The sequence below is a fragment of the Oncorhynchus kisutch genome, linkage group LG11, assembly GCF_002021735.2.
Source record: "Oncorhynchus kisutch isolate 150728-3 linkage group LG11, Okis_V2, whole genome shotgun sequence".
NCBI lineage: Eukaryota > Metazoa > Chordata > Actinopteri > Salmoniformes > Salmonidae > Oncorhynchus > Oncorhynchus kisutch.
This window is the reverse complement of record NC_034184.2, coordinates 39,851,153-39,867,264: the sequence shown is the minus strand read 5'-3', so window position 1 is coordinate 39,867,264 and position 16,112 is coordinate 39,851,153. Positions and strand designations below refer to the sequence as shown.

The following is a 16,112-nucleotide window of genomic DNA, read 5'->3' as shown; positions in this document are numbered from 1 at the left end:
ACAGCCCTTTTCTACTGTTAGGAATAAAAACCCCACCTGAAGAAATCCTCTTGAGACCACGCCTACCTCGGTCAGCTGAGTGGGCGAAGGTTGAGTAGAGACCACAAAAACCTCAGTATAAGCTAAGGTTATAATGGTTGTTGAATTCCTAACCATACCACGTGGAGCATTGGCTACACGGGTGAAAATGGTTCAACTCTGAGACTATCGATCCCGACAGAATAAGAGCAAATCTTTGATACTAATTGCTAGTCTGAAGCTAGGAATTATGTGAACCTGAGATGCGAGGACCGACAACCGCCAAAACATCTATTCTATAAGAACATTTCTGAATGCCTGGTACGGCAATTGCTCGGCCTCCGACCGCAAGGCACTTCAGAGGGTAGTGCGTACGGCCCAGTACATCACTGGGGCAAAGCTGCCTGCCATCCAGGACCTCTACACCAGGCGGTGTCAGAGGAAGGCCCTGAAAATTGTCAAAGACCCCGGCCACCCCATTCATAGACTGTTCTCTCTACTACCGCATGGCAAGCGGTACCAGAATGCCAAGTCTATGACAAAAAGGCTTCTCAACAGTTTTTAACCCCAAGCCATAAGACTACTGAACAGGTAACCAAATGGTTACCCGGACTATTTGCATTGCGTGCCTCCCCCCCAACCCCTCTTTTACGCTGCTGCTACTCTCTGTTTATCTTATATGCATAGTCACTTTAACTATACATTCATGTACATACCATCTCAATTGGCCCGACCAACCAGTGCTGTCGTGGAAATTTCCTCTATTTACCAAATCATGAGAGCAAACCACACACACCAGTCAGAGTTATGCTTAATCGTCACCTTTAATAATAATAATTAAGCTTTTGCAATAGCATTTTGACTTTCAACAGTTCAGTATCTCTAATGAAAAGTTGAGAGTCCCAACATAATGGCAAATGGGATCCTTTATAGCAAAGATCCACCCCCCCTAGACGACATGACAAACCACAGGTCTTAGGAACTTACACAAAGAAAATACTTTACTTCAGAGAGGAGTATCCCCTAGCCAGACAGAGGTGGCTATCTACACCTGTTGTATTTGGCGCACGTGACAAATAAACTTTGATTTGATTTGGTACTCTGAAATACTCCAGGGAAGCAGTGAGACGCTTGGATGAACTTTCCAACAGAAAGACTGATGATTCCAACAGATCACAACGACATACTGAGCGTAAATATATGAATTGCAATTATTCCCGAACGAGTGAGCGTTCATGTGCAAAGGATTAGCATTTCAATTAATATAATTATCAACTGTGTAGTTACTCATTTTTGTCTTTCCCGCCCTTCTCAGTCCACACCCACTTCCCTTTGTCCGCCAAGCCGTCATATCGGCTTCGCCCACTAGGGAACCTCCCCTATCATTTCCTTGTAACTATATCTATTGTTTGTTTATGCATTTCTGTAGTTAGTTAGTAAATAAATGATTAAGACAATTGGTGTATGGATGACTCATAGTAAAGGCTGGGTTCGTGCAGATAACCAACGTTTTACGACATTTGGAATGAGACTAATGTGAGGTAAAGAATAATTATTTAATTAGAAGACTAATTGATCAGATATTAAATATTTTCCTTGGTGCCCTGACTTCCTAGTTAATTACATTTACATGATTAGTTTAATCACGTAATAATAATTAGAGAATTGATTTGATAAAATAAGTATAAAATGTAATGATGTCAAAGACACGATATATATATATATATATACATATACATATACATATACATATACATATACATATATATACACACACACACACGAGAAATTCTCCAGATACATTTAAACTCAGTTTTTCACAATTCATTACATTTAATCCTAGTAAAAATTCCCTGTTTTAGGTCAGTTAGGATCACTTTATTTTAAGAATGTGAAATGTCAGAATAATAGTAGAGAATTATATATTTCTGCTTTAATTTCTTTCACCACATTCCCAGTGGGTCAGAAGTTTGCTTACACTCAATTAGTATTTGGTACCATTGCCTTAAACAATTTAAACTTGGGTCAAATGTTTTGGGTAGCCTTCCACAAGCTTCCCACAATAAGTTGGGTGTATTTTGGCCCATTCCTCCTGACAGAGCTGGTGTGACTGAGTCAGGTTTGTAGGCCTCCTTGCTCGCACACGCTTTTTCAGTTCTACCAACAAATTTTCCATGGGCTTGAGGTCAGGGCTTTGTGATGGCCACTCCAATACCTTGACTTTGTTGTCCTTAAGCCATTTTGCCATGACTTTGGAAGTATGCTTGGGCTTATTGTCCATTTGGACGACCCGTTTGCGACCCAAGCTTTAACCTTACTGATGTCTTGATGTTGCTTCAATATATTCACATAATTTTCCTTCCTCATGACGCCATCTATTTTGTGAAGTGCACCAGTCCCTCCTGCAACAAAGCACCCCCACAACATGATGCTGCCACCCCCGTGCTTCACGGTTGGGATGATGTTCTTCGGCTTGCAAGCCTCTCCCTTTTTCCTCCAAACATAACGATGGTCATTATGGCCAAACAGTTCTATTTTTGTTTCACCAGACCAGAGGACATTTCTCCAAAAAGTACGATCTTTGTTCCTATGTGCAGTTGCAAACCGCAGTCTGGCTTTTTTTATGGCAGTATTGGAGCAGTGGCTTCTTCCTTGCTGAGTGGCCTTTCAGGTTATGTCAACATAGGACTCCTTTTACTGTGGATATAGATACTTTTGTACCTGTTTCCTCCAGCATCTTCACAAGGTCCTTTGCTGTTGTTCTGGGTTTTATTTGCACTTTTCGCACCAAAGTACGTTTATCTCTAGGAGACAGAATGCGTCTCCTTCCTGAGCTGTATGACGGCTGCGTGGTCCCATGGTGTTTATACTAGCGTACTATTGTTTGTAAACTTGCGTACTATTGTTTGAACGTGGTACATTCAGGCATTTGGAAATTGCTCCCAAGGATGAACCAGACTTGTGTAGTTGTACAATTCATTTTTTTCAGATCTTGGCTGATTTCTTTTGATTTTCCATGATGTCAAGCAAAGAGGCACTGAGTTTGAAGGTAGGCCTTGAAATACATCCACAGGTACACCTCCAATTTACTCAAATTACTTCAATTAGCCTGTAATTAGTCTGTAAACAATTGTTGGCAACATTACTTGTCATGCTCAAAGTACATGTCCTAAACAACTTGCCAAAACTATAGTTTTTTTAACAAGAAATTTATGGAGTGGCCGAAAAACAAGTTTACATTTTTTTTATTTCACCTTTATTTAACCAGGTAGGCTTGTTGAGAACAAGTTCTCATTTGCAACTGCTACCTGGCCAAGATAAAGCAAAGCAGTTCAACACATACAACAACAGAGTTACCCATGGAATAAACAAACATACAGTAGAAGGGGAAAAAAAGAAGTGTGTGTATATACAGTATGTGCAAATGAGGTAAAATAAGAGCGGTAAGGCAATAAAATAGGCCATACTGGCGAGGTAATTACGATATAGCAATTAAACACTGGAGTGATAGATGTGCAAATAGAGATACTGGTGATACTAATGACTCCAACCTAAGTGTATGCAAACTTCTGACTTCAACTATGTGTGTGTGTGTGTGCATAATTGTAATTAATTAGCTGGTTACTCACTAGCACGTGGGCCTGTGCTTGAGATTGTTTGAGACCAATGTTCATTTTCTATAATGCCTGCTGCAGTATTAGTGCATTATGCATGGTTCTGGTTAAATTTGTAACAAAAAGGACATTTGTATTGAAAGACCTGACAATCAGGGATTATAAAAATAAAATAAAAAGTAAGAATGCACAGCTATTTTGAGAAATTATTAGTGGCTCTTATGGTTGTTGGAGGAATATGTGTAATTTCATAAGCTCTGACTTAATTTGGATTATTGTTGACCGCTTTAAATGCAGTGTATTTGACTGTCAATTGTACAACAGATTATTTAGAGAACGTTTAAAAGATAAAGATATACACTACCGTTCAGAAGCTTGGGGTCACTTAGAAATGTCCTTGTTTTGAAAGAAAAAGGATGCAGCCTAGAAGGCCAGCATCCCAGAGTAGCCTCTTCACTGTTGACGTTGAAACTGGTGTTTTGCGGGTACTATCTAATGAAGCTGCCAGTTGAGTACTTGTGAGGTGTCTGTTTCTCAAACTAGACACTAATGTAGCTGTCCTCTTGCTCAGTTGTGCACTGGGGCCTCCCACTCCTATTCTGATTAGAGCCAGTTTGCTCTGTTCTGGGTAGGGAGTAGTATGCAGCGTTGTACGAGATCTTCAGTTTCTTGGCAATTTCTCGCATAGAATAGCCTTAATTTCTCAGAACAAGAATAGACTGAAGAGTTTCAGAAGAAAGTTTTGTTTCTGGCCATTTTGAGCCTGTAATGAAACTCACAAATGCTGATGCTCCAGATACTCAACTAGTCTTAAAACCTCTTGGAACTACCCATCCCGGATCCGGGAGAATTGTCATCAACTGACACTAATTAGCATAAACAAAGGACAAAAAATATTACTAGAAAATATTCATTAAATCACAAGTGAAATATATTGAAACACAGCTTAGCCTTTTGTTAATCACCCTGTCATCTCAGATTTTGAAATGATGCTTTACAGCCAAAGCAAGACAAGCATATGTGTAAGTTTATCGATAGCCTAGCATAGCATTATGCCTAGCTAGCAGCAGGCAGCTTGGTCACAAATCAGAAAAGCAATCAAATTAAATCGTTTACCTTTTGATGAGCTTCGGATGTGTTCACTCACGAGACTCCCAGTTAGATAGCAAATGTTCCTTTTTTCCATAAAGATTATTTTTGTAGCCGAAATAGCTCCGTTTGTTCTTCACGTTTGGCTGAGAAGTTGCGGTCACGACAACGCCGAAAAAAAATCCAAATTAGATCCATAATATCGACAGAAACATGGAAAACGTTTTTTATAATCAATCCTCAAGGTTTTTTTTTTTAATCAAATATCTATTTGATAATATATCAACCGGGTCAGTTGGCTTCTTAGTAGGAGCGAGAGAAACAATGGCCGCATTTGTCTATTACGCACAAATCACTCAGAGCCACCAGCTGACCACTTGTTGCTCACGCTCATTTTTCAAAATAAAAGCCTGTGACACTAGACACATTAGGGAAGCCATAGAAAAGGGAATCTGGTTGATATACCTTTCACTGCTCAATAGGGATGCATAGGAACGCAGAGGTTTCTAAATAAGAGTCACTTCCTGATTGGATTTTTCTCAGGCTTTCGCCTGCAATAACAGTTCTGTTATACTCAGACAATATTTTTACAGTTTTGGAAACTTTAGTGTTTTCTATCCTAAGATGCCAATTATATGCATATTCTATTATCTGGTCCTGAAAAATAGCCCATGGGAATGTTATTTTTTCCAAAAATGAAAATAGTGCCCCCTAGTTTCAAGAGGCCAGTTTTTATTGCTTCTTTAATGAGAACAGTTTAAGGCTTTGCTAACATAATTGCACAAGTGTTTTCTAATGATCAATTAGCTTTTTAAAATGATGTACCTGAATTAGCTAACACAACGTGCCGTTGGAAGACAGGAGTGATGGTTGCTGATTATGGACCACTGTACGCCTACATAGATATTCCATAAAAAATCTGACGTTTTCAGCTACAATAGTCATTTACAATATTAACCATGTCTACACTGTATTTCTGATGAATTTTATGTTATTTGAATGGATGAAAAATGTGCTTTTCTTCCAAAAACAAGGACATTTCTAAGTGACCCCAAACTCGAACGGTAGTGTTTCCTTATATGTAGATAGGTATAGATAGTGAATCGCTCATCAGTTAGAAAACATCTGAGTTTTAGGCCATATCGCCCAGCCCAGCCCTTGCTGTTATATCAGCAAAGGGGGAACCAACACCGTCCTCTTTGTTCTCTATTGAAATATAAATGTAATATTTTTGTGTAGAAATGTTGCCCGGGGATAATGTTTTTTAATTGAATTTCCCATCGGTAATTAATTAGGGAACAATTTATCTAAAGATGTGGACTCAAAATGCGTTGGTTATTTTGCTAAAATATCTTCCTGAGATATTTTAGCGGACATCATATTTCTAGTGGACATCAGTTTTTGTTCCGCATCTGAGGTCGTACAAGGCACGAAGTGCTGTTGTCCATTTGAGGGATCCATTTCAATTATATCACGTGTAGGGGTGTGACCTTCAACCCCGTCTGCCATCAAAATTAGCCAATTTTTTTTATTTTATGGATATTTTAAAATAAGTGTGTAATTAATTTTGATATTCAAATGTTCTTGTATGTGAATATCTCAGGAATAGTTAAGGACTGTGTAATTAATTTATTAATGATCACTACAGAGGACAATTTTGCACTTATATTAAAATACGTATTTCTTTAAAAATAAAGTTTAGCAAACACAAATACCCACAATTTTTTGGGGGGCTCAGGAGGATAAAATACACTGCTAGTTAGCTGTGTAATTGATTAACCTAACAGTACATGTAATCACCTCAAATGGCAGATGCACGCGCTTCCCGCGCTCCATACATCTCAATGCCATATACTTAAAACGGTGCTAAAACTGTCAATATTGAGAGAAAATAATTGTAATACCTACATAAAGCTGAGACCCTCTCAACAGTCACAACAGTAGTAGTTTTCAAAACAATGCTATTGCATTTAGAAATGTTGTACAATCAGAAAGCATTTTTCTCTCCCTCTCCTATAATTGAGTCGGAGCACATGAATAAACGGGCATAGGGGCAGGGCAGACACTTCAGGGTATTAATGCACTTTGGGCTATTGTTTGACTGAATCAAAATATAACTTTTTGAGTGAAGTGACAAGCTAGAATTTGCACCAGTGCGACCAATTAAAAAGTAAACTTGCACAACCAACTCAAATTGTCAGACTCTGGAGCCCTGTCTGTGTATTTCTTTGCATAACAACCTGTACTAGCATGACAACATGTATCTGACGCTGGCACCATGGCATTTCTCACCGCTCGTGTCTGACTACTGAGGAGCCTGACCCCCGCACTGTATGACTAATACCGAGGGGGCATGGGAGGGAGGGAGTGAGGTAATTGGGAAAGTGGAGGAGGGAAACGTTAGCAGCGTTGGAGTCTCTCTCCCCCACCTGGAGGATGAAGTCAGTCAGCCTGCCAGTAGAACTCCAGTCTGCCTCAGACCCTAGGAGGGATATAAGCAGGATGGATCAGCCCTGCCCTACCTTGGCCTGCTACAGGGGCTCTGTGTGGGTTGAGGCACCTGGGCATGTGGTGGGAGTGGGGGATCTAAATATTGGTACTGGTGCCAGGCAGCCTGTCATCTCAATGGCTATAGTGAGCACTACAGTGAAATACCTAATTTCCTCAACAATGGGAGACTTCCCTTGAGAGCCCATGGTAGGGGGATGAATGAGAGATTTAAGAGGTAGAATGGTACCACAGTGTTAGTTGGCATACTGCAGCAACGCCCCACCTCTCCCGCATGGAGCTAATACCCTGATTCACACTGAAGAAGATGGCTGACATTTTACATGTTCCTAACAATTCTGTTTTTTGTTTGTATTTTTTTGGTGGTTTTAGCTTATTTTGGTAACTTATTTTGTATCTAATGTTGCTGCTTCCGTCTCTTATGACCGAAAATAACTTCTGGACATCCGAACAGCGATTTTACTCACCACGAACTGGCAGAAGTTTTTTTTTTTTTTACGAGTTCCTATGAGCCAGACGTGAAGGACATACTGCTTTCCCGGGAACAGGCCCAAATGTGCGTGTAGAGACGAAGGAGAAAAAGAGGACGGAGGTCTGGCTGCCCTCTCAATTCGTAGGCGACCGAATAAATCTCCCCTGCCTTCCATTCTACTAGCTAATGTGCAAATAAAATTGACGACCTACGAGGAAGATTAATCTACCAACGGGACATTAAAAACTGTCATCTTATGCTTCACGGAGTCGTGGCTGAACAACAACATTATCAACATACAGCGTATAACCAGCCAGCTGTATCGGCAGGATAGAACAGCGGTGTCTGGTAAGACAAGGGGGGGGGGGGGGGGATGAACTATACATATTTGTAAATCACAACTGGTGCACAATATCTAAGGAAGTCTCGATTTTACTCACCTGAGGTAGAGTATTTCATGATAAGCTGTAGACCACACGATCTACCTAGAGTTTTCCATCTGTATTTTACATAGCTGTCTACATGTCACCACAGACCGATGCTGGCATTAAGACCACACTCAATGAGCTGTATTCCACCATAAGCAAACAGGAAAACGCTCATCCCGAGGCGGGGCATTAATGCAGGGAAACTTAAATCGGTTTTACCAAATTTATATCAGCATGTTAAATGTGCAACCAGAGTGAAATAGAACTCTAGTCCACGTTTACTCCACACACAGAGATGCGTACTATGCTCTCCCATTTGGCAAATCTGACCATAATTCTATCCTCCTGACTCCTGCTTACAAGCTAAAATTAAAGCAGGAAGCACCAGTGATTCGGTCAATTAAAAAAAAAAGTGGTCAGATAAATCAGATACTAAGCTACAGGACTGTTTTGCTAGCACAGACTGGAATATGTTCTGGGATTCTTCTGATGGCATTGAGGAGTACACCACATCAGTCATTGGCTTCATCAATAAGTGCTCGTCGGATGTGAAAGGCCTTGCAAACCATTAGACTACAAAAGGAAGCACAGCCAAGAGCTGCCCAGTGACACGAGCCTACCAGCTGAACTACTTCTATGCTCGCTTTGAGGCAAGTAACACTGAAACATGCATGAGAGCACCAGCTGTTCTGGATGACTGTGATTACACTCCACAGCCGATGTGAGTAAGACCTTTTAAACAGGACAGCATTCACAAGGCCGTAGGGCCAGATGGATTACCAGGACGTGTACTGCGAGCATGTGCTCACCAACTGGCAAGTGTCTTCACTGACATTTTCAACCTCTCCCTGTCTGAGTTTGTAATAAAATGATCCGAATAATATTGCCATTGAGAAAATTCAAAACAAAACTTGACCTTTTTCAAGGTCAGTCTCACAAAAAGATTCATTATTGTGTTCTACTACCCGCTATTCAAAGCGTTCTGAACAAATTAAGGGAATTGTTCACAAACATTGGCACATTCTAAAATCCAATGATAGTCTCGGTAATGTGTTTTCGGACCTTCCCTTGGTCGTATTCTCGCGGGGCAGAAATCTGAGACCAATTGGTACACTCTGATTTAACACCCCAAGATATTCCTGAACAACGTCTATTTGCGCCCCTACTGGAAGGAAAATACAGACACCTGTGTCTTTTGACACTATATAAATGAGTCATCCCGCAGTGTTTGTGATTATACCCTGATGAAGACAAGCTTGGCTGTCAAACGTTGGTAATAACATTTTTGCATCTGAGCTCCTAGAGTATGTGGCTCTTATTTTCGAGTTTGTAATACCACCATGTTTTCAGCAGACCACCATAGTCCCTGTGCCCTCAAAGTGATCAAGACATATGAGATGATTATGGACTACAGGAAAAGGACTGAGCACGCCCCCGTTCTCATCGACGAAGCTGTAGTGTAGCAGATTGAGAGCTTGTCCACATCACCAACAAACTAACATGGTCCAAACACACCAAGACAGTCGTGAAGAGAGCACGACAAAACCTATTCCCTTTCAGGAGACTGAAAAGATTTGGCATAGGTCCCCAGATCCTCAAATGTATACAGCTGCACCATCGACAGCATCCTGACTGGTTGCATCACTGCCTGGTATGGCAACTGCTCGGCCTCCGACCGCAAGGCTCTACAGAGGGTAGTGCGTATGGCCTAGTACATCACTGGGGCCAGGCTTCCTGCCATCCAGGACTTCTAGAGGAATGCCCTAGAAATTGTCGAACTCCAGCTACCCTAGTCATAAACTGTTTTCTATGCTACCGCATGGCAAGCAGTACCAGAGCTCAAAGTCTAGGTCCAAGAGGCTTCTAAACATCTTCTACCCCCCCAAGCCATAAGACTCCTGAACATCTAATCAAATAGCTACACAGACTATTTGCATTGCCCCCCTCTTTTACACAGCTGCTACTCTGTTATCATCTATGCATAGTCACTTTAATATCTCTAGCTACATGTACATATTGCCTCGGCCTACTGGTGCTATTTCTTATTTGTAACTGCATTGTGGGTTTGGGGCTTGTAAGTAAACATTTCACTGTAAGGTCTACACCTGTTGTATTCGGCGCATGTGACTAATAACATGTGATTTGATGATCATTAGTGGGCTGGCTAGAGTTGCTGTTAGTGTAAGTTGATGAGTAGATGTACTGGTACTGAATACAGCATTGGTTCCTCCTGTAATGAATAGCAGGGCAATGGACTACTCAGACACTGTTTAATCCTGTCGGTTTGGCTGTCAATAAAGTCTGTTTTCCATGTCAGACACCCACACCGTCCTAGCGTTTTGTCTATATATGCTCAATGGTCCGGCAGAAACAATGAGGGAAAACAGCAGAACGTTGGGGTTGTTTGAAAAACCCAAGCAGCCGTACTGACACCTCCAGTGCCAGGCCAGATCTATGCATCATACAGCTAGGGTAGTAACCTGCTCCAGTTTGAGAGGTCGCCAGGCGTCATGGCCAACCTGTCACTGCTGCTTGGCCACTGCACCCAGGAGAGAGCTGCTGATTCCAGCCCTGCTGCCAAACACATTGCTTTTATGTTGGGGAATTTATCCCGGGAGCAGCTCTGCTGTGGTTCACACATCGAAGGGGATGTTAGGTTCTGAATGCAATCTCTCAATGTTTGCTCGCTTCTCTCTTAAGTGTTATTTATTTTTGTAACTAATTGAATTATGTACTGCCATATTGTGAATTGAAATAAATGATTGTTTGCTGAGACATTCTCTAATAGTCATACCGCATCTTCGAAAAATCCATGCCCTCTGCGTTCTCCAAAGTGACTGTTGATTGCTCATGACTAAAACACCTGACACCTAATACAGGTGACACAAACACAGGTATGTGCAGTTGTTCTCCTGTGGTTTGCACCTCTCACTGTTGACAGATTGTTGGCCAATAGCCCCCAGTGTGGTGGTGCTGTGAAGAAATTACATGGCTTGGTTGTTGTGCAGTTCTCTGTTGGCCTCTGTGGTGGTTGTATTGGCTGCGCTGTACTTTGCTTTCATCCTCACTGCAGTGGTGGGCAACAAATCACTGAAGACATGACATAGTACCTATTGTTTATGTTTATACCACATAATTGTTGAATACTTGTTTCTGATTGGCGAGAAGCGCATTCTAGAATGGGCATTAAATTCAGATTACAGGACAGTTGGAAAGAGATTGTGACACCTTGCGATATGCGCCTACACCATCAGACCATACTACTTGCTACAAAGTTACAGAAAGCTAAAATGACAATCACACAAACCAAAATGTTATACATTGTTACCGCAGGTCCAATGAAGAAAAACTAGCTTGCATTTATTTGTTTTTGCTGACATTTTTTGGGGAGCATTTGATGACCTGACATGGTGAGTGATGAACATGCATTTCTCCTGTCCCTAATGTTGCAGTCATTACACAAGTGGCGGTATGCTGTCAAATCTTCCCACATGTTTTCTAGTTTGACCAGTTGTTTTTAGCAACAGATATTTTTTAATTTGGTTGTCATTTTTGCAGGCTCGCTAGCAATAAATGATTTAGCTGGCTTCTAGCCTGGCGTTTGATATACAGCAGGTGTATCTCACTGATCATCCCTAAAGCCAACACCTCATTTGGCCGCCTTTCGTTCCAGTACTCTGCTGCCTGTGACTGGAACGAATTGCAAAAATCGCTGAAGTTGGAGACTTTTATCTCCCTCACCAACTTCAAACATCAGCTATCTGAGCAGCTAACCGATCGCTGCAGCTGTACATAGTCTATTGGTAAATAGCCCACCCTTTTCACCTACCTCATCCCCATACTGTTTTTATTTATTTACTTTTCTGCTCTTCTGCACACCAATATCTCTACCTGTACATGACCATCTGATCATTTATCACTCCAGTGTTAATCTGCAAAATTGTAATTATTTGCCTACCTCATGCCTTTTGCACACATTGTATATAGACCCCCCCTTTGTTTTCTACTGTGTTATTGACTTGTTAATTGTTTACTCCATGTGTAACTCTTTGTTGTCTGCTCACACTGCTATGCTTTATCTTGGCCAGGTCGCAGTTGCAAATGAGAACTTGTTCTCAACTAGCCTACCTGGTTAAATAAAGGTGAAATAAAAATAAAAAAATACAATGCCGATCTCCTTGTAATGAGCAGTGTCACGTGTCCTGATGAAGGTAAACTTTTCTAGCTATGCCAGGCAGAATCAGGTATCTGCTCATTTTGGATTTATCCAAATGATTGTCAGTAGAAAACTGCAGCGCCTTTGCTGTTATTCTGGCTGCAGAGGTTGTGACTGTTTAGCTGTAGCTATTTGGCTAACAAGCAAGGGAACATATAGAACAAACAATTGGATTGTTTTCTTGTTGCAAAAAATAAAATCTCTATACATATTCACTCACTACCGGTCAAAAGTTTTGCCTCACTACCGGTCAAATGATGTCAATTAGTCTATCAGAACTTACAAAGCCATGACATCAATTTCTGGAATTCTCCAAGCTGTTTAAAGGCACAGTAAACTTTGTGAATGTTAACTTCTGACCCACTGGAATTGTGATACAGCGAGTTATAAGTGAAATATTTTGTCTTTGAACAATTGTTGGGAAAATTGTGTCATGCACGAAGTAGATATCCCAACAGACTTGCCAAAACTATAGTTTGTTAACAAGACATTTGTGGAGTGGTTAAGTTTTAAAGACTCCAACCTAAGTGTATGTAAACTTCTGACTTCAACTGTATACCTTAGCCCCCTGACACAAACTGTTGCGGTATAAATACTGGAGGCTCAGACAGGATGGGTCTCAGCCTCCAGTTTCATTGCAACGGGTCCAAAATCTTATGGGTAAGATATTTCAGTTTATTTGCTTTGTCATTTTGGGATATTGTGTGTAGATTGATTAGGAAACAATTGTATTCATTTTAGAATAAGGCCGTAACGTAATAATGTGGAAAAAGTCGAAGGGGTCTTAATACTTTCCGAATGCACTGTATATGAACAAAATTGTATTTCTACCGGTAAGTGTTATTTTAGGATTATTTTCTTTGGCAACTGTGGTATGAGCTGAATGAACGCCTCCATTCTGTACATTGCCTTGGAAAAATGAACTCCGCAAAGGAACTCTGCTCCGCCTTGTTTCTGAGAACGTCTACGTTTTATACCTTCCGTAATGGAGTTTGTCTTTGATTTTGGTTTAGCTAGTGTGCACAATTGAGTTTTCCCCTTTTTCCTCCAAGTTTAAGAAATTGTGAAAATGAGACTTTCTTAACTCTGATCCGTCTTGAACCCCCCCCCCCCCCCCCTTCCTTTCAGGGTGGTTTCAAAGCTCATTATAGTTCATTTATTTTCCCAGCGTTGGTTTGTCCTACCGTCCTGCCACCAGGTCATTAGTAGCAGATCACAGTCTAAGATTGTTCTGCTTAATTATAGTTGACTTCTGCTAGGCTTGAGATGTTGGTTTGCTGATTTTTGTTGTGGGGGGGTGTGTGAGGGGTGCTTAACAGTGTGTGAAGGGTGACCAGATTCTGCAGGCTATGAAACAGCCAATCCGTATTCCAGAGGAGCAGCCAGCAAAAGACCACACAATCCCTTTTACTACTCTGAGCTCCGGGTTGTGAAAGGCATGCAGATGGAAAAGGGGATTTTTACGATCCAATTTCACCCTCTCCCTTTCTCTTTCCCTAGCATTGCTGTTGGGTTGAGTTGACACCGAGAGAATGGGATAAAAGTATTTCAAGCATCGACTGTTATTTTGTGACCTGTTTTCATTTTCTCTTCTTCACTCTACCATAATATTTCCTGAGAATTCATTAATCAGTCAGTGTTCATTGTAACAATGCCCAGATAAGACTTAATAAAAAGGATTAGCTGGAAACCCGTCAAGATAAATGCTCATTTGTTCTGTGTGGGCCCATGCTAATGTAATATGGTTGCTTGCACGTCACGCTGTACACATTTGCTGCCAGGGTTGTGATCAGTAGGCATGAAATAGGATAACTTTTTGAAGCTAAGTGAAATGGTGAGCTATTAGTAATGGGGTGGGCAATATAGTTACGTATCGCAAAATATTGTTTTTGGACATTATTATATCAATATTTGACTCCAAGTCATTTGTGTAAAAGAAATAAGTAAATTGTCCCCTCCCCTTGCACATTTCACAATAGCCCAAGAAGCCAATTTCCTTGTATGAAGGTGACAAGGCGCAAAGTAAATCTCCTTGGCGCTGGCCTGGGCTGCCTCTATAAATTTTGAATGGGGGAACGTGAGAGTACACTGCACCATGAATTATACACATTAGAAGCAAGGAATAATCTCCACACCACGCACAGCCTTCAACAACACCAAACTGGTAATCATGTCAGACGGAGAGAGGTGGAGCCAAGGACAAAGCCAAAACACCTCTCTCTTTAATGTGTCGCCTCAAGGTATCTCTCGCTCATGATGTTGCTGACCAACGGCCTCATGGGATTGGTCTGTAGGTGCACTGAGCTTTAATTGACCGTTGGATGGTCTTCAGGGGACGTCCGTGATCAAAGTAATGCTGAATACTTTTGTTTTAGTAGTAGATGTGCCATCTTTTAGTGCTAAATGGGATGTGGTATGTTTTGAGAACTTGGAAGAAGTGAAAAATAATATGTAATCTTTTTTTCATTTTTTTTCACCGCTGAACTGATTTATGATATCAATGCAAATAGTAATATATTTAACTGAAATAGAAAAAGGACATCTTCTAATTTTAACACCCCTCATCTTCTCTGCAGTAATGACGTGTGAGCCTCTGTTCTCTGATGGAACCCTCCAGAACTGTCCATCCAGTTCCACCATGAATGTGGCTTCACCTCTCTGACCTACTATGAGAACAACCCAGCCAAGGAGCACTTCCAACGGGCCAAGGAACTCTCCTAATTGGCCTAGAGATGAACATGATAGGTAAGTAATAGTCTCAACATACAGTAACAGCCTGGGCTTTAGAAGGCCTACGCTTTTGGTCATGGAAGTGTAACGTGGTCTTTTCTCCATGCGGGTGCTCTGTGCAAACGGACTCGCTTCCAGCAGAACTTCCTTGCCCAGCTGATCCTGGATGTCAAGAGTAAGGAGGGTACCCCAGCTCCCGAGCTAGACATTGAGCTGACCCCTCCCCCACCCCACTGGCCTGCCTGCCCAAGGTAAGCATTCTCTACCCCTTTCACCTTCACCCTCACTCACGTGGGGGGGGCAAATCCAGTCTGATACTAAGTGTCTCCAGCAGAGGGGGATCTCTACCCCTCGACCATAACTGATATCATGTTGTGGCGCTGAAATAGCCTTGGAAGATCAGGATGAAAATTGACTCCAGGGAGATGTTTCACTCGCTCGCTGCTTCATTACAGGACTTGTATGTTCTGCTAAGATTAATTACCATTATCTAAATGTGATTTTTGTCATTCTGAGCCCCGTCGGTGGACACCCTAATGGGTTTACGGACCGAATGCATATGGGTCCGGTAAATTTCTCAAATGGCAGGTAAATTAAAAAATCTTCCCGTTCAGTGTCTGGCGCCACATTTTCCTAACGGAAACCCTGACACTATACACACACACATGCACCCCTACGTGCTCCTCCATATCCACTCCGCTTGCCACTGCAAGGCACCTCATCCCTGGCCTGCATGATCTGCAGAGACTCCTCTCAGCACAGATTTCCTCGCAAGTTCTCGGTTCTAAATTAGATGAAATGTGTAGCTTCATCGTCTAGTTACACATGTGATCCAAGTAGGCATTTCTATTGTTATACAGCCTAGGCTTCATCTTTGCATCCACCCTTATTTTGAGAATTGAATTGAAGTGTGTCAACCTGTTTTTGCTTGGTTGTTATGGGGTATATTGTGTAGATTGGGGGGGGGGTAAATAATTGCATACTTTTTTTGAATAAGGCTGTGATTTAACAATGTGGAAAAAGTGAAGGGGTCTGAA

At 41.4% G+C, this 16,112-nt stretch overlaps 1 protein-coding gene across 1 annotated transcript in view; it reads left to right on the top strand.

The window, feature by feature from the left end:
• Positions 1 to 16,112, top strand: part of LOC109899697 (tetratricopeptide repeat protein 27-like) — a 99,773-nt gene that overhangs the window by 24,524 nt on the left and 59,137 nt on the right. Inside the window, exons 5-6 of the mRNA XM_031835759.1 lie at positions 14,922 to 15,090; positions 15,217 to 15,326. Coding sequence (XP_031691619.1) covers positions 14,922 to 14,924 — 3 coding nt within the window. The 3' untranslated portion in view covers positions 14,925 to 15,090; positions 15,217 to 15,326. The remainder of the gene's footprint in view (positions 1 to 14,921; positions 15,091 to 15,216; positions 15,327 to 16,112) is intronic.